The sequence below is a fragment of the Sardina pilchardus genome, chromosome 11, assembly GCF_963854185.1.
Source record: "Sardina pilchardus chromosome 11, fSarPil1.1, whole genome shotgun sequence".
Lineage (NCBI taxonomy): Eukaryota > Metazoa > Chordata > Actinopteri > Clupeiformes > Clupeidae > Sardina > Sardina pilchardus.
Window position 1 is genome coordinate 17,572,451 of NC_085004.1, and position 19,282 is coordinate 17,591,732.

At 38.8% G+C, this 19,282-nt stretch overlaps 1 protein-coding gene and 3 long non-coding RNA genes across 6 annotated transcripts; 2 read left to right on the top strand and 2 right to left on the bottom strand.

The window, feature by feature from the left end:
• Window positions 1-951: 951 nt before the first annotated feature.
• LOC134096237 (uncharacterized) lies at window positions 952-5,399 on the top strand. Of its 2 annotated transcripts, none has more exons than XR_009940728.1 (4): window positions 952-1,068; window positions 1,803-1,976; window positions 2,239-2,427; window positions 4,328-5,399. It is a non-coding gene; the product is annotated as an uncharacterized LOC134096237 (long non-coding RNA). The 2 variants fall into 2 exon arrangements; XR_009940729.1 differs by having other exon boundaries at window positions 954-1,068; window positions 1,806-1,976.
• A 59-nt stretch (window positions 5,400-5,458) lies between these two features.
• Window positions 5,459-8,528, bottom strand: LOC134095818 (uncharacterized). 2 transcript variants are annotated; one of them, XR_009940622.1, is made up of 4 exons: window positions 8,414-8,528; window positions 7,506-7,676; window positions 7,055-7,243; window positions 5,459-5,567 (listed from the first exon to the last, which is right to left on the bottom strand). It is a non-coding gene; the product is annotated as an uncharacterized LOC134095818 (long non-coding RNA). The 2 variants fall into 2 exon arrangements; XR_009940621.1 differs by having other exon boundaries at window positions 7,506-7,679.
• A 2,381-nt stretch (window positions 8,529-10,909) lies between these two features.
• Window positions 10,910-11,955, bottom strand: LOC134095263 (E3 SUMO-protein ligase ZBED1-like). Its single transcript, XM_062548713.1, has 2 exons — window positions 11,615-11,955; window positions 10,910-11,288 (listed from the first exon to the last, which is right to left on the bottom strand). The coding sequence occupies exons 1-2, from the start codon at window positions 11,953-11,955 to the stop codon at window positions 10,910-10,912; spliced, it is 720 nt and encodes a 239-aa protein (XP_062404697.1).
• Window positions 11,956-14,482: 2,527 nt separating this feature from the next.
• Window positions 14,483-17,216, top strand: LOC134095219 (uncharacterized). Its single transcript, XR_009940554.1, has 3 exons — window positions 14,483-14,714; window positions 15,499-15,618; window positions 16,960-17,216. It is a non-coding gene; the product is annotated as an uncharacterized LOC134095219 (long non-coding RNA).
• The last annotated feature ends 2,066 nt before the right edge of the window (window positions 17,217-19,282 follow it).

A 19,282-nucleotide genomic window follows, 5' to 3' on the forward strand; every position in this document is an offset into this window, starting at 1 on the left:
ACAGGTAATATAGTAATATAGTACACACTAAACTCATGAACAGGTCATATAGCACACACTTAACTAATAATCACCACATTGACACTCACACCAACACGTACACAAATGCAGTTGAGTTGCAGGTTGCAGTTGGGGATGGAGTAGGAGATGGAAACAAATTGACAAGCGGTATTTATATTTGCGGAGAGAATTGGTATTGGTACAAAATAAGACCGCCGCTCCTGCACATTCTCTCTGCAAAAATAATCTAAAATAAATAGTCTACTAATTTGTTTCCATCTGCTCCATCCCCTACTGCAACTTATGTAAAAGCACTTGCTTTAGTTTATCAATTAATGTTATTAACCTAATATTTAGCCTATATTATCAAATATGAGACTACTTTTTAATAACCATATGTCTAACCATATGTTTTATAGCTGTAATATAGCCTAATGAAAATAATTCAGCTTCCTACTTAGTTTTGACGTGTCAGATGCTTTTGGCGCCATACAACTTGATGACGCTGTCATCATACCAAGGGAGACGTTGGATGAAAGATTAGCTATGAAGACAACTCTGGTTATATCCATCTCCTCATAAATTGGACTTATTTTTCATAGCTGAGTTGAAAGAGGAGGCGAGAGGAGAGATTTCGAAAATTGGATACTGAGGCACACGAAATTGAAGGGTAAGTGCAGTTTGTCTTTATGTTTGTATCGTTAGCTAATACAGAAAATGTAAACCACCATCTTCATGGCTAACAATAGCTATCCACTAACGTTAGCTAGCTGGCTAGTTGAGGTATAACGCAGTCCGAGTCCCAGGGCCATAACCGTATTCAGGAGCGGACGTGACGTACGTATTACTTGGATGTGATTGGTCGATGACCTACAATCGTGACTGCATCCGCCGCAAAATTAATCCCGCGGTCTTTTCATAGACAGTAAAAGATAGGGTCTTTTCACCACAGCCAAAACGCGGAAGCAACGTGGATTTTACGTGCCTACGTTTATGTCAAACACATCGTGATTGGCTCATGAAGGAGCAGATACGTGAAACACGCTGCACATAGCCATATGGAGAAAGGTAGGAAACATCGTTTTTTCTCGTCCTTCAAATTTAATAATAGTTTGTTTTTTTATGTCGATCAAAATAATATTTACTGGTCAACAGACTTTCACATGTGTAAATGCTGGAAAGGGCGATCTTTAGCCCAATTCAAAGTAAAATGACTTAGGTGTAAGTAGGTTAGCCAACAATAACGTTATCCTACGTTATCCTACGTGGTAATTAGCTTAATAAATTATTGTTCTCGTTGGTTATATGTTAACAATAACGTTATCCTACGTTATCCTACGTGGTAATTAGCTTAATAAATTATTGTTCTCGTTGGTTATATGTTATATCCAACTCTTGGCTCTAACAACATATTAAAAAGCTGTGTAACACACTGAAATGTAAACTCTCAAATTGTAGATAGGCCTACATGGGAAATGAATGGCTAAATGCAATGACTATTCAATATGTTTGCATTTGAAATTTGTCTCATGTAAAAAGACGTGCAAAATACTGCAACATCTACTTTATAGCTATAAACAAAGTCCTTTAAGTGTCTCTGCTATAAATCAGTGGAATACTGATACTGGGGGGTGTTGATTTATTAATTGATTAATTTATTAATGTGACTGCTGAGCCTGTATCTTGTCATGGTTTTTCTTAAATTAAATCTAAAACATTACTATTGTTAAGTATTTTGCTAATTGGTATTATCTGTTAAGGGTCAAATAATTTTGCCTTGTTTTTCTGTTGTTTCTGTCCAGTAGGTGAGTGTTGATCATTTGTTTGGTACCTATTCCCCCAAGAGGGGTGCCAGTGTCCTGATGCTGACCAGTGCCACCGGTTCCGCCACTTGGTTCCTGCTGGAGCCTTAGCACCAACTGGATGAGGGGACTCCTCTCTGTGTTGAATTCCCGGCTGTCTAAGGCTTTGAAGTGGTATGATATGGGGTCACTAATCCTCAAATGCTGCCAGAAGGCTCTCTTTTCAATTTTATTCAAAAGTATCTGTCAATGTAAAGCACACAGAAGGGTGGAATATATCTTATTATGCCATAAATGGCACCTGCTCCTCACAAGCATTCCAAAAATATATGATTTAGGCTACTTAATGTGATCTGTCTTGTTACACCCTAAAAACTACCACTACTCAAAAGTGTCCGTCAATGCAAACTTAATGTGATCTGTCTTCATGTTACAGGAGAGTGGTGTCAAACTACAAGACCGCCAGCATGTAAACAAGGCCTTGTTTGTCCTTGTTTGGCTACTCACCACTCTTCTAATTCCTGAAGAGGCTGAAGCATGCTGGCCTTGACACCTCAGTCCTTGCTTCCATTAACAGCTGTGTTATGGTCTACTGCAACGGGTGGATAAGGAGGGCAAATGACAGGTATTTTACATCACTTTTACATTACTTTTACTGTCATATTTAGAAAATACTCAAAAAGGTAAAACTTTACTTTTTTGATATCAAAACTTACACCTGGCTTGACATAGTTGGATTGGCGTTAGTGAAACGAGTTGCGCAAGGATTACCAGACAACGCTATTCGCTTTATCACTTATCTTGGATGTCTTAATTCTGCTTTTGTGAAACCCCACTGCTGTTGTTGTCTGTTGTTGTTGTTGTTGTTCTGTGGTGTATGTGTTATTGTTGTGTGCACTGGTAGTGACGTTGTTGTGTGTTGTTTTTTGGTGGGCTGATGGTTGTTGTAGACTGTTTTTGAAAAAGAACACTAACTGTAGGCATATCAATGCTCTTGGATGGGGATTTTTGTTGTTGTTGTTGTTGTGTGATCGTTGTTGTTGTTGTGTGATCATTGTTGTGTGATCGTTGTTGTTGTGTGATGTGTGATGTGTGATCATTGTTGTTTTTGTTGTTGTGTGATAGTTGTATGATTGTTGTTGTTGTTGTGTGATCGTTGTTGTTGTGTGATTGTTCTTGTGTGATGTTGTTGTGTGATTGTTGTTGCTGTGTGTGATCGTGTTGTTGTTGTTGTGTGATTGTTGTTGTTATTGTGTGATCGTTGTTGTAGTGTGATTGTTGTTATTGTGTGATCATTGGTGTAGTGTGATCGTTGTTATTGAGTGATCGTTGTTATTGTGTGATCATTGTTGTTGTGTGATTGTTGTTGTTGTGTGATCCTTGTTGTTGTGTGATCCTTGTTGTTGTTGTTGTGTGATCATTGTTGTTGTTGTTGTTGTTGTTGTGTGATCATTGTTGTGTGAAAGTCGTTGTTGATGTTGTTGTTGTGTGAACGTTGTTGTTGTGTGATGATTGTTGTTGTTGTTGTTGTGTGATCATTGTTGTTGTGTGATTGTTGATGTTGTGTGATGTGTGATCATTGTTGTTGTTGTTGTTGTGTGATCATTGTTGTGTGATCGTTGTTATTGTGTGATTGTTCTTGTGTGATGTTGTTGTGTGATTGTTCTTGTTGTTGTATGATTGTTGTTGTTGTGTGATCGTGTTGTTGTTGTTGTGTGATTGTTGTTGTTATTGTGTGATCATTGTTCTAGTGTGATCGTTGTTATTGTGTGATCATTGTTGTTGTTGTGTGATCGTTGTGTGATTGTTGTTGTTGTGTGATCATTGTTGTTATTGTTGTTGTAGTGTGATCCTTGTTGTTGTTGTTGTGTGATCATTGTTGTTGTTGTTGTTGTTGTTGTGTGATCATTGTTGTGTGAAAGTCGTTGTTGATGTTGTTGTTGTGTGAACGTTGTTGTTGTGTGATGATTGTTGTTGTTGTTGTGTGATCATTGTTGTTGTGTGATTGTTGATGTTGTGTGATGTGTGATCATTGTTGTTGTTGTTGTTGTGTGATCATTGTTGTGTGATCGTTGTTATTGTGTGATTGTTCTTGTGTGATGTTGTTGTGTGATTGTTGTTGTTGTTGTATGATTGTTGTTGTTGTGTGATCGTGTTGTTGTTGTTGTGTGATTGTTGTTGTTATTGTGTGATCATTGTTCTAGTGTGATCGTTGTTATTGTGTGATCATTGTTGTTGTTGTGTGATCGTTGTGTGATTGTTGTTGTTGTGTGATCATTGTTGTTATTGTTGTTGTAGTGTGATCCTTGTTGTTGTTGTTGTGTGATCATTGTTGTGTGAACGTTGTTGTTGTTGTTGTGTGATCATTGTTGTGTGAACGTTGTTGTTGTTGTTGTTGTTGTGTGAACATAGTTGTTGTTGTGTGATTGTTGTTGTTGTTGTTGTTGTTGTGTGATCGTTGCTGTAGTAGTGCTTCAGTGATGGTCTTTTCACGTTCTGTGTGTTTTGTTTCCCTCTGTTTGCAGGCAGTGTGCTGTGAGGACTGCTGCCCTGATTCATACGGAAGAACCAAGCCCGCAAGATGGTGTTATCAAGCACACAGAAGGGGGGAATATAGCTTATTGTACCTTAAATGACAAGTGCTCATCACAAGCATTCCAAAAATATATGATTTAGGCTACTTAATGTGATCTGTCTTCGAGTTACACCCTAAAAACTACCAACACTGTCAAAAGAGTCCGTCAATGCAAACGGTCGTGTCCTCCTGGCAGATGGTGTTATCAAGCACACAGAAGGGTGGAATATAGTTTATTGTACCTTAAATGACAAGTACTCATCACAAGCATTCCAAAAATATATGATATAGGCTACTTAATGTGATCTGTCTTCGAGTTACACCCTATAAACTACCAACACTGTCAAAAGTGTCCGTCAATGCAAACGGTGGCATCCTCCTGGCAGATGGTGTTATCAAGCACACAGAAGGGTGGAATATAGTTTATTGTACCTTAAATGACAAGTACTCATCACAAGCATTCCAAAAATGTATGATTTAGGCTACTTAATGTGATCTGTCTTCGAGTTACACCCTACAAACTACCAACACTGTCAAAAGTGTCAGTCAATGCAAACGGTCGCGTCCTCCTGGCAGATGGTGTTATGAAGCACACAGAAGGGTGGAATATAGCTTATTGTACCTTAAATGACAAGCACTCATCACAAGCATTCCAAAAATATATGATTTAAATTACTTAATGTGATCTGTCTTCGAGTTACACCCTAAAAACTACCAACACTGTCAAAAGTGTCCGTCAATGCAAACGGTGGCATCCTCCTGGCAGATGGTGTTATCAAGCACACAGAAGGGTGGAATATAGTTTATTGTACCTTAAATGACAAGTACTCATCACAAGCATTCCAAAAATGTATGATTTAGGCTACTTAATGTGATCTGTCTTCGAGTTACACCCTACAAACTACCAACACTGTCAAAAGTGTCAGTCAATGCAAACGGTCGCGTCCTCCTGGCAGATGGTGTTATGAAGCACACAGAAGGGTGGAATATAGCTTATTGTACCTTAAATGACAAGCACTCATCACAAGCAGATAACACCATCTGCCAGGAGGACACGACCGTTTGCATTGACGGACTTGTCATTTAAGGTACAATAAGCTATATTCCCCCCTTCTGTGTGCTTGATAACACCATCTTGCGGGCTTGGTTCTTCCGTATGAATCAGGGCAGCAGTCCTCACAGCACACTGCCTGCAAACAGAGGGAAACAAAACACACAGAACGTGAAAAGACCATCACTGAAGCACTACTACAGCAACGATCACACAACAACAACAACAACGATCACACAACAACAACAATCACACAACAACAACAACAACAACAACAATCACACAACAACAACTATGTTCACACAACAACAACAACAACAACAACGTTCACACAACAATGATCACACAACAACAACAACAACGTTCACACAACAATGATCACACAACAACAACAACAAGGATCACACTACAACAACAATAACAACAATGATCACACAACAACAACAATCACACAACGATCACACAACAACAACAATGATCACACAATAACAACGATCACACTAGAACAATGATCACACAATAACAACAACAATCACACAACAACAACAACACGATCACACAACAACAACAATCATACAACAACAACAACAATCACACAACAACATCACACAAGAACAATCACACAATAACAACGATCACACAACAATGATCACACAACAACAACAACAACAATGATCACACATCACACAACATCAACAATCACACAACAACAATGATCACACAACAACAACAACAATCATCACACAACAACAACGTTCACACAACAACAACATCAACAACGACTTTCACACAACAATGATCACACAACAACAACAACAACAACAACAACAATGATCACACAACAACAACAACAAGGATCACACAACAACAAGGATCACACAACAACAACAATCACACAACAACAATGATCACACAATAACAACGATCACTCAATAACAACGATCACACTACACCAATGATCACACAATAACAACAATCACACTACAACAACGATCACACAATAACAACAACAATCACACAACAACAACAACACGATCACACACAGCAACAACAATCACACAACAACATCACACAAGAACAATCACACAACAACAACGATCACACAACAACAACAACAATCATACAACTATCACACAACAACAAAAACAACAATGATCACACATCACACATCACACAACAACAACGATCACACAACAATGATCACACAACAACAACAACGATCACACAACAACAACAACAACAAAAATCCCCATCCAAGAGCATTGATATGCCTACAGTTAGTGTTCTTTTTCAAAAACAGTCTACAACAACCATCAGCCCACCAAAAAACAACACACAACAACGTCACTACCAGTGCACACAACAATAACACATACACCACAGAACAACAACAACAACAACAGACAACAACAGCAGTGGGGTTTCACAAAAGCAGAATTAAGACATCCAAGATAAGTGATAAAGCGAATAGCGTTGTCTGGTAATCCTTGCGCAACTCGTTTCACTAACGCCAATCCAACTATGTCAAGCCAGGTGTAAGTTTTGATATCAAAAAAGTAAAGTTTTACCTTTTTGAGTATTTTCTAAATATGACAGTAAAAGTAATGTAAAAGTGATGTAAAATACCTGTCATTTGCCCTCCTTATCCACCCGTTGCAGTAGACCATAACACAGCTGTTAATGGAAGCAAGGACTGAGGTGTCAAGGCCAGCATGCTTCAGCCTCTTCAGGAATTAGAAGAGTGGTGAGTAGCCAAACAAGGACAAACAAGGCCTTGTTTACATGCTGGCGGTCTTGTAGTTTGACACCACTCTCCTGTAACATGAAGACAGATCACATTAAGTTTGCATTGACGGACACTTTTGAGTAGTGGTAGTTTTTAGGGTGTAACAAGACAGATCACATTAAGTAGCCTAAATCATATATTTTTGGAATGCTTGTGAGGAGCAGGTGCCATTTATGGCATAATAAGATATATTCCACCCTTCTGTGTGCTTTACATTGACAGATACTTTTGAATAAAATTGAAAAGAGAGCCTTCTGGCAGCATTTGAGGATTAGTGACCCCATATCATACCACTTCAAAGCCTTAGACAGCCGGGAATTCAACACAGAGAGGAGTCCCCTCATCCAGTTGGTGCTAAGGCTCCAGCAGGAACCAAGTGGCGGAACCGGTGGCACTGGTCAGCATCAGGACACTGGCACCCCTCTTGGGGGAATAGGTACCAAACAAATGATCAACACTCACCTACTGGACAGAAACAACAGAAAAACAAGGCAAAATTATTTGACCCTTAACAGATAATACCAATTAGCAAAATACTTAACAATAGTAATGTTTTAGATTTAATTTAAGAAAAACCATGACAAGATACAGGCTCAGCAGTCACATTAATAAATTAATCAATTAATAAATCAACACCCCCCAGTATCAGTATTCCACTGATTTATAGCAGAGACACTTAAAGGACTTTGTTTATAGCTATAAAGTAGATGTTGCAGTATTTTGCACGTCTTTTTACATGAGACAAATTTCAAATGCAAACATATTGAATAGTCATTGCATTTAGCCATTCATTTCCCATGTAGGCCTATCTACAATTTGAGAGTTTACATTTCAGTGTGTTACACAGCTTTTTAATATGTTGTTAGAGCCAAGAGTTGGATATAACATATAACCAACGAGAACAATAATTTATTAAGCTAATTACCACGTAGGATAACGTAGGATAACGTTATTGTTAACATATAACCAACGAGAACAATAATTTATTAAGCTAATTACCACGTAGGATAACGTAGGATAACGTTATTGTTGGCTAACCTACTTACACCTAAGTCATTTTACTTTGAATTGGGCTAAAGATCGCCCTTTCCAGCATTTACACATGTGAAAGTCTGTTGACCAGTAAATATTATTTTGATCGACATAAAAAAACAAACTATTATTAAATTTGAGGGACGAGAAAAAACGATGTTTCCTACCTTTCTCCATATGGCTATGTGCAGCGTGTTTCACGTATCTGCTCCTTCATGAGCCAATCACGATGTGTTTGACATAAACGTAGGCACGTAAAATCCACGTTGCTTCCGCGTTTTGGCTGTGGTGAAAAGACCGCGGGATTAATTTTGCGGCGGATGCAGTCACGATTGTAGGTCATCGACCAATCACATCCAAGTAATACGTACGTCACGTCCGCTCCTGAATACGGTTATGGCCCTGGGACTCGGACTGCGTTATACCTCGGCTAGTTAACTAGAGCTTTGTTAGCAAGGGGGCAGCGAACGTTCTGAGAGTGTAGACAGTATGGCGGCCGCCATGCTAACGAGAAGACCGTGGCTAGCTGGCCATTCCATTGAATCCTATGGGGCGTAAGCGCCACTTTGACATCAAATTACGTTAGAGCTGAAGCGTTTTAAGCCTTTATATGAACATTTTCTATTGTCGGGGTACATACTACATTGTGAAATTGACATAATAATCTCGTAACTGTCTTATCGGCTGAGTAATTAACGTTTTTCGAAAGTCAATGCTAAAGTGTTAAAGGCGCATGCGTCCAGCGAGAGTAAAGCGTCGCCATAGGTCAGACTCGGTCAGACTACGTGCCTACGTCACATGTACGACAACTGAGCCTGCGCAGGAGACCTATGACGGAATAAGAAGACCTAAAAAAACCGTTGAAATTTGCTTCCTCGGTCTCTGCTGCCGTCTACGTGATAGCTCTGTCCATATCTTTTACTGTCTATGTTTGTTAGGGTGAATGAAGGCCTTGTTTAGGATTAATTCGGCACCTTTTTGTCACTTCGTGCTACAAATAACATGCAGCTAATATGTGACTGACGTTAGCTATCTAGCTATGTGTAATATCAATGTTCAACCGTGACATTAGTGGCTAATGATTATTACCTTCCACATTTAGCTGTTCAGCATCTATGGGAGGCTTTGAACAAAACGGGCGTAGCGCAATGTGGCAAGTGAGAGTGTGATAATTACCTAACATAACTATCTACTAAGACAAGAGTAATGCAATTTACATCCTGCATGTCTGAGTCTTGACTTTTAAGATGAAGAAATAAAGAAAGCCTTCTGTACCTCACAGAGGATTTGCTGGGTGTTAATGGGTGTCAAAGTCCAGGTCCCAGTAGAACTGAATTCTGAAGGTGGGCTTAGCTCATTTCAGTTTTCAATATATGTTTTAAATTGCAATGCCAACATGTATGATGTGTTATATTGCCCTTGATCTTTCTGTAATCTCTTTAGGCTATACTTTTACTGCATTTGTAAATATTACAGTTCCTATGTTGCCATGTTGGCAAAAGTATTCCACCTGCTTTGACCCGCACATGAAATTAAGGGCGCTTTCACACCACTAATTCGATTATTTGGTCTAGGGGTGTCACGATATCAGAATTTCACAATACGATTATCATGTCAAAAAATATCACGATAACGATATTATCGCGATATCTATAGTAATAATGCAAAGAAGGCAGTCCTTCAAAAATATGTACATTTTATTAATTTAGAATAAATAACATGGAACAGTGTTTGATGACATACAGCACATATAACATACAATCATTTAAAACAAGTACTTAAACAAGACTTGTGTGTGTGTGACAGAGAGAGAGTGTGTGTGTGTGTGTGTGTGGTGAAAGAGAGAGAGTGTGTGAGTGTGTGTATGAGAGAGAGAGAGAGAGAGAGAGAGAGAGAGAGTGAGTGGTGTGTGTAAGACAGATAGTGTGTGAGTGTGTGTATGTATGAGGGAGGGAGAGAGTGAGTGAGTCAATGTGTGTCTGTGTGTGTGTGTGTGTGTGTGTGAGAGAGAGAGAGAGAGAGATATTTTGGTTTTATGTAAATAAAAGTTCAAAAGTTCAGAGTTCATTTAAAAATAAATAACAGAACAGTGTAAATGACGTATAGCACATAACATACAATCATTCAAAATAAGGAACGAGAAACTTTAACAAGGTGTGTGTGCGTGTGTGTGTGTCATTGTGAGTGAGTGAGTGAGTGAGTGAGTTAGAGAGGGAGGGAGAGAGAGAGAGATTATTGCAGGTTTTTATGTAAAAAAACGAGCATATTAAGCTTATCTGGTTTTAAGCAGGAGCGGGAGGCTGTTTGGATGTTTCCTGAAGAGCTGAACACCCTTTCCGAACAGACACTTGTGGCTGGTGTGCAAAGAAGCTTTTTTGCCAGCTTGGCCAGCCTGGGAAATTGTGTTTGATGGGTTTTCCACCATTTCAGTGGATCTTCTTCCGTTGGTGCAGGCATGGCAGAGTACCTTGACAGTTCTAGGGTCAGCATCTGTTCTGGAGTGGAGTCCCGTTCTCTCTCCTCTTGCTGTTTTCTCATTGCCAGGGTTTTGAGGAGACCAGAAATTCCCTTTGATGATGCAGAGCTGGCTTGAGTGATGTCTTGGTGTCCAGCAGCTGAATCGGTGCCAGCTTCCTCCACAATATCATTCTCTACCTCTCTTTTTAGAAGAGGAAGTACGTCCTCGTTTTCAACAAAACCCGAGGGTCAAGGGCACATGTCATAATGACAAGATCAGCTATTTTTGGATCTAAGTACCGGGACAGAAGATCTTGTTTGATGGCACTCTTCATGCTGCCCACTAGGTTGCTGTCCCCATCCTCCATGGCCAGGATGTCCTCAGTAAGATGTAGTAGCACTGGTTTGAGGGCAGAGACAGAGATACAAGTCTCTGAAGACAGTGAGTCGGTGAAGGCTCTTAGTGGCTTGAGTACTCTGGCTGTGTCTTCAAGTGTTGAAATATATGCTCCTTTAAGCACAAGGTGCCTGGTGTTCCGGTCTGCCATGAGTGTGGCAGCCACTGCAGCATGTTGTTCAACAAACCTGAAAGCACACAATGTAATTGGTTATGTTTATTATACGGCTCTTCATTATGCAAGTAGAACGCTCTGTTGACTTGACTTGAATGGGCTTTAGCAAAGGTCTATGGTCACTTGCTTTCCATATAATGACCACCACTGAACCATTAATGACGACTGTCAATGGCAACGAATTTTATGCTTGAGATTCACATCTATACATTATCCCTTACGTACTGAAAACATGAAAGAAAATGATGAACAGAGAAAATAGTTAAGCAAGTGTGTGTGTGTGTGTGTGTGTGAGAGAGAGAGAGAGAGAGAGAGACTACTGCTTATGGTTTAACATACCTTGAGACCATGTCGTAAGTAGATCCCCACCTAGTCACTACGTCTTGGACGAGGGTATGTTGTGGGATGTTCATCTCCATTTGGATCTTTGCTAGCTCCCTTCTTCTCTTCCAGGAGTGGTTGAAGCCCTGAACAACACTCCTGCACGCCTTGATTGCTACATCCACCCTGTCAATTTTTAAAGATTTCCCTATAGCTAGATTCAAATTGTGGCCAAAGCAGCTCATCCAAACTGTTTCAGTTTTAAATGCAGCCTTCATGTTGGCAGCGTTGTCTGTCGTCACGCTGACCACTGCGTTCTTACTGATGCCCCAGTCCTCCAACAGATTGTTGAAGGTCATTCTGATGTTCTCGCTGGTGTGGTCGAGGGGGAGGAATGCTGTTTCGAGGCATGCTGATTTCAGCTCCCATCCAGATGTTATGAAATGAGTAGTTAAACTCATATATGGGTGGCCTGTCACACTCGTCCAAAGATCAGTAGTAAATGCAAAATGTTCCCCTTCCTGCAACAAGCTCACAACACCAGCCTTGTTTTTTAAGTAGAGCTTCGGAATAGCTTTCTCTGAAAAAAACTGTCTCCGAGGGATCTTATATTTTGGAGCCAGCTGTTTCACAAAGGCACAAAATCCTGGCCTCTCCACCATTCTGAAAGGCATCATGTCTTTGGCAATAAAATATGTCAGTGCCTCTGTGATGGCCTCTGCATCATGTTCTGCAGCCTCATCTACCTTCCTTTTTCTGTTGAAAGTTTCGAACATGCTCAGCTGTCTTTCTGTACTTCCTTGACCACGTTTTCTGGATGCTGCCTGTGCCTAATCACCAGAAGAAAAAAAAAAAAAAAAAAAGACAATGTAAATATAAGGCTATTTTCACATTACTGGTCACTTTTATTAGCCTATCTGTTTTCACCAATGTGACTTCTAAAGGATTCCTAGTTTAAGCCTAAACTGTAGCAACTCTAGGTTTAAATAGGGTTCAAATAGACCATTCCGCCCTGTCAATCAAGACGAGAAATAGGCCTATCAGACAGGCTACCACCATATCGGAACGACACCTATTATCGCACTTAGGCTACGTGTATGTGTCACTTAATATTCATTTCTATACAAACACACCGTAAGTGTATCCAAATTAGCTATCAAGCTATGTAGCCTACCAAAAATTACATTTTACCGTGGCTGTAAGGTTACGTGTACAAAACATCGTTGTTTTAGAATTTTAGAATAATTGGTGTCGTGTGGTAGAACTTAGTAAAAAGTAAGATGTCTCGCGGCTCCTGTTACATTGTATCACTGTGCCAGCCACCCAAAGGTTTAACGGCAGTGCTTGCTAGTGCTAACGAACAATAATCAGAGTCTGTACTGTTCTGTTCATCATTAATTCATTCATTCTTTCATCTTCTAAGCTAAATTCCTTATCAGATATGTTAGTTATACTGTAGGCTAATAGCACTCAACTTAGGACATCATCGTAAAGTTATCAGCTTACTTACCCTCTCCACGGTAACAAAGTGATTGGGGTGGTGAATTCTTAAGTGGGAGGCGAGGTTTGTAGTATTTCCACCTTTGGCGATCACTGTCACACCGCACTCTCTGCATACCGGGGCTTCCTGTACAAGACTGCCGTCCTGTTTTCTCAGCCCAAAATATTCCCATACGGGAGAAAACACTTTTTTGGCTGGGGGAAAAAGTTGATCCATATTTCGACTTTCGAGAAGCTTGCGAAGCCAGTAGAAAGTTAGCGAGCAGGAAAAATGACATCAAACGTCGCTATAGCGACCATACAGTCGCGTGCATAGACTAATAGTTCTATAATCTATTAGGTTGCGTGTGTGACTTTTAGGAGGGAGAGAGAGAAATGGAGAAAGCGCTCGAGAGAAACAACAAGCACGAAAAGCATATTTATTTAAAAACGATTGTGTCATACGATAATATCGTTTATACATTATTCATACGATATTCATATTTTTATATTTTATCATCGCGGTGATCGTAACACCGGTATATCGCGACACCCCTAATTTGGTCCGCTTCAGGCAGTGAAATTGTTATTATGTAGCATATAGACTCCAGTGAGGTCCGCTTTCACACCAGAAAACGAACCAAAATTAGTCCGATTGATTTTTTTCTCAATGTTTATCTTCCGGTAGAAATCGGCGCCAATTTTGACTCACTATTTTGACCTACAGTCTATGGTTTGGACCCCAGTTCGCGTTCTCACCAGAGGGACCGCACCAGAGGTCTACTTTTGGTGCGGAGTCAAGCGGACCGAGACCTCCTCTTTTTGGAGGTCTCGGTCCGCTTGTTTTGGTGCGCACCCGAGTGCGATTAATGCTTTCACACCAACGAAAACGAACCAAACTAAGAGGTTTTGGTACGAATGGACCGTTTGGTGCGCACCAAACGATGTTGGTGTGAAAGCACCCTTAGTGATATCCCATTCTTAATCCGTAGAGTGTAATATGACGTTGGTCCATCCTTTGCAGCATTAGCAGCTTCAACTCTGCTGGGGAGGCTTTCCACAAGGTTTGGGAGTGTGATTAAGGGAACTTTTTTGTACCATTCTTCTAGAAGCACATTTGTGAGGTCACACACTGATGTTGGACGAGAAGGCCTGGCTCTCAGTCTCCACTCTAATTCATCCCAAAGGTGATCTATAGGGTTGAGGAGTAGGTGAATCAAGGCAGGTGACCCAATTATTTTGGCAACATTTAGAGCTGTTTTTACTGTAGGAGATGTGTTGTGCTAACGAAATGGGGACGTACACTTTCTATAGGAGGTTTACATTGTAAACATCTTGTGAATGTTCCAGCATAGGCTATCACAGAGAAGATGAGACTACAGTGTCTGCCTAGCTTTAGCAGTGGTGATTTTATTCTGTTAAACAATGAAAATATTGTTGTTATACAATGTCACTCTCCCCTTGAACATTTCTCTCTCTCCCTCTCTCTCTCTCTCTCTCTCTCACATACACACTCACATCTCTCTCTCTCTCTCTCTCTCTCTCTCTCTCTCTCACACACACATATCCTCTACAATGTTTCCCCTAGAAATGTTTCCAGCAGTGGCTATTGCCTGTCGGAAGGTGTAATCAAGTCACGGTAGGGTTTTTTTTTTATTTTTTATCTATTGATGAAAATAATTTGGCTTAATATGTGACCATTCACAGCGAAATCAGTCGTTTTGCGCACATCGTTATTTTGAGTAAATCAGCAATAACAAACTTCCGGGTTAAAATGTTGAATTTCACGTTTTCGCATAATTCGGCTGTATACAGTCTACAGTTTCATATCGTGAACGCATTTCACTGAAAAACCTACGTTTTGACTGTTAAACCCGGCGAAGATTCAACACATTTGCTGTCATTCCCGTTGTGCACGCGCCGCTTAAACAGGTGGTTTCTCCTCTTCTGGCATATCATGACAGGAGAACCATGTCAACTTTGGATGCGGTTATCTTCACGATAGTTTCTGTAATACCCTCGATATACATATTGTTGGAAAGCTTAGTTTATGGACGTTCATGTGAGCACAATAACTTAATTTTGTAGATTTTACCAAAGCGACTGTTTTCGCTATGGAGGGTCACATACTGTATGTCCTGAATAATGGGAGGCTAAGCCAGGATTTAATGCACTCAACTTGTCATGACTTTCAGAAAACAATTTCAACAATGATGTTGGCTGTTATGCTTTTAGGCTTATAATGTGAAAATGTTGCAGTGCTGCTGAAAATCCAATGCATGCGCTGTGCTGCTGCTAAATACATTATAGGGGAAACATTGCCCTCTATACCCCATATATGTCTGTTTCTCATTTACTCTCAGGAAAGATCAGGGGAAAAATGCTGTTTAACTTTTTCAAATTTGTTTTTTTTGTTCGTTAAGGCAGTTGATGCTGAGTGTGGATCAAACCATTGTACACAACAACATGCCCTCCATCATTCATGTTGTTTTTCCTTTAACATGAATTACAAAACTGGCACCAACCCTGGAGTTTCTACAGAGGTAAAGTCTTTTTGGAGTTCATTCTTTAACATTTCCACTTTATTAAATATAATAGCTGCTATGGTGGCGTGGGGGACTTCTCATTTAATGCTTGAAATGGGGGCAGTGTCCCAACTGGCTACAGTGCCCATACCATGGTCCACAGCAGCGTCTCTCAACCTTTGGGTCACGGGACGTTCTGAAAGACTTGCGGACTGAATTCCAATTTAATGAATAAATAAACAATTCCGCAGTCTACAAATGTCAAAGCCCCCATTCCAACATTATGCTATCTGAACCTGATTCTGCACATGATTAGACCTACCAACAGTTTTGAACATTCAACCAATCATCTGCTGGCCGTGGATATCAGATATTTAATTTAAATTCCAGCATCACTTACTTTGGCGGTGCGCTACTCTTGTCTCTTGCAAAGATCTAGCCTGCTAGTGTAATACACCAGGGATACATTTCTTAAAAATATCGCTAAGTAGGCATGTGGAAACGGTGCACTGCAATGTCATCCGAAGTGGAATTTCAATTGCTGTCACTTGCGACCTGCAGAAAAAGTTTTCAGAGTGCTTTTGCCTTTTAGTAGGCTACCACCTATTTATGTAAAGCTGGCTTCTCTGCTCTCACGCAGCTAAAGAACAGAGGTGCATTCAAATTTGGCAAACAGTGAACGTTCGTGGTGAACATGTTTTCTTTGAACAGTTGAATATAAATGATTTGGTGTTCATTTCATTCCATTTTAACTGAAATTGCATTGTTGCCTTCATCAAACTCTCGTCCACTGCATGTTCGCGGAGAATTACCCCTTCAGACTGTTTGTGACTGTTTGCAAACGTTCGCCGAGATCAAGGCCAACGGAAAACTGTTTACAAACCTTTGCCTATGTTTGCAAATTTGACTGAACCTCTGTATCCCTATGTGTAGGCTATCCATTAGGCTATTAAATGTGTATTCATCTTTTTGAATGTGTAATATTTGTTTTATTTACTAAAATAAATTGTCAAATTATTGGCTTGATGAATGAGTCCTCTAAATTTGGTTTTGGGTCACGACTGAGTTGGTATATTCAAATTTGGGTCATGGGGGGGGAAAGGTTGAGAACCATTGGTCTACAGTATGTACCCATGGGAATCTGGGTTCTAGTCTGATACGGTAATTTCCCGATCCCACTCCATCTCTCTTTCCCATTTGCTATCTGTCACTTTCTCCACTGTTTTATCTGAATAAAGGCAGAAAGAGTAATAATAATAATAATACAAAAATATGTATTGCTTGAATGGTGGTTTTGTTGATTGAGGTTTTGTATTAACAGTCTGTTTTTCTTTTTCTCTTTTCTTTCTCTTTCTCAAGGTGTTTCTATTCCATCAACCCAGAGAATAGATCTAAGGTGGAGAAGACAAGCACATGTCTTCATATGTACCCTAGAGTTCTCAGCCCAGTTCACTGGTCATGATGTCTGATTATTGACTAAGCTCAGTAAGAGTTTACTTTGATGTCTTTATCTACTCAGTTCTTTAAGGTAAAGAGTTCAACATAGCATTACGTTTACATGCCATTGTTACTGAGTGCTTTTTGTCAGTTTGTTGTACACTAAATGTCTGTGAATGGTTTCCCTTGAATTGACAGATTGTTTGCTCCAATAAAGTATTTGTGGTTAAAAAAAAAACTTCTGTGAGACAGCTCTAGATCTGTGTATGAACAGATGATGAAACATATTTTTATAGAAGGCTGGTATTTCAGATCTATACTTAACTTAAGTCTATGCAGTTACAATATTAAGATGTTGCTTTTGCAGTCATAAATAGTTATTAATACATCAAAAGACATTACATCATAAATAACTTTTGAGGGGTATCTACAGACAAATTAAATAGCAGTCCTATAATGAGGCTTTTGATATTTTTCAGTTAAATTGAGTGGCAACTTAATGTACATTTACTGAAGAAAAAAAATGTTTATAGCATTATGGTCATGTTAATTTACCAGTTGTTTTGTAAAGATGCTTGGTTATTAAACCGACTTTCAGACAACACAGCTGACGTTTTCTTCCACAAAAAATTACCCAGTACTATACTTTTTTTGTAGAAGAATGTGAATGCCAAACTGTGAACTATTCAGTTCACAAGTAGACATTTAATTTTCATCATAACCTGTGAATTTGGACCAAATTATCAAGAACTGCAATTAACTTTTATAGAAGAATTGTAAACATGGAAAGTGAACATTAATAGTTCAACCATGAAGTATTTTACAGTTTTAATATGAATTTTCACAGTTACATTTTCAAAGTAGAACTGTGAATGCTAAACCGTGAAACATTCACAAGTTGACATCAACTTTCACAGTTAATGTCATAGTAATTTCGACCAATTTACCACGAGCTGCTATCAATTTCCATAGTAGAACTGTAAACATGGATGATTGTTTTACAGTGAACTTTCAACTATGAAGTATATTACTTTGTAATATGAAATTTCACAGTTCATTTTTATACATTTTCAAAGTAGAATTGTGAACGCTAAACTGTGAAACATTCACAAGTTGATATTTTTTACCATCAAATTTGACAGTTAATTACATAGTGATTTCGACCAATTTACCACGAACAGCTATGAATTTTCATAGTAGAATTGTAAACATGGATGATTATTTTAAAGTGAACTTTCAACCATGAAGTACTGTGTAATATGAAATTTCACTGTTCATTTTTTATACATTTTCATAGTAGAACTGTGAATGCTAAACTATGAAACATTCACAAGTTCATATTTTTTACCATGAACTTTGACAGTGAATTTCATAGTAATTTGGACCAATTTACCACGAACGGCTATGAATTTTCATAGTAGAGCTGTAAACATGGATGATTATTTTACAGTTAATTTTAAAGTTCAACCATGAAGTATATTACTGTGTAATATGAAATTTCACAGTTCATTTTTATACATTTTCATAGTAGAACTGTGAATGCTAAACTATGAAACATTCACAAGTTGATATTTTTTACTATGAACTTTGACAGTGAATTTCATAGTAATTTGGACCAATTTACCACGAACGGCTATGAATTTTCATAGTAGAACTGTAAACATGGATGATTATTTTACAGTTAGCTTTAATGTTCAACCATGATATTTTTTACCATCAAATTTGACAGTTAATTTCATAGTAATTTGGACCAATTTACCACGAATGGCTATGAATTTTCATAGTAGAACTGTAAACATGGATGATTATTTTACAGTTAGCTTTAAAGTTCAACCATGATATTTTTTACCATGAACTTTGACAGTTAATTTCATAGTAATTTGGACCAATTTACCACGAACGGCTATGAATTTTCATAGTAGAACTGTAAACATGGATGATTATTTTACAGTTAGCTTTAAAGTTCAACCATGATATTTTTTACCATGAACTTTGACAGTTAATTTCATAGTAATTTGGACCAATTTACCACGAACGGCTATGAATTTTCATAGTAGAACGGTAAACATGGATGATTATTTTACAGTTAACTTTAAAGTTCCACCATGAAGTATTTTAAAGTTTTATTATGAAATTTCACAGTTCATTTTTACCTGGGATGTAACTAATTAGTGTGCTTGCAAAAGCACACTATTGTTCTTCCTATTATTATCATTTATCTTAACGCCAACTTTTGTCTCCCTAA

Coding starts and splice junctions, on each gene's coding strand:
- LOC134095263 (XM_062548713.1), bottom strand. CDS start 11,955: ATGACCTTCAACAATCTGTTGGAGGACTGGGGCATCAGTAAGAACGCA. Junction 11,289..11,614: donor ACTTACGACATGGTCTCAAG/GTATGTTAAACC, acceptor GTGTGCTTTCAG/GTTTGTTGAACAACATGCTG.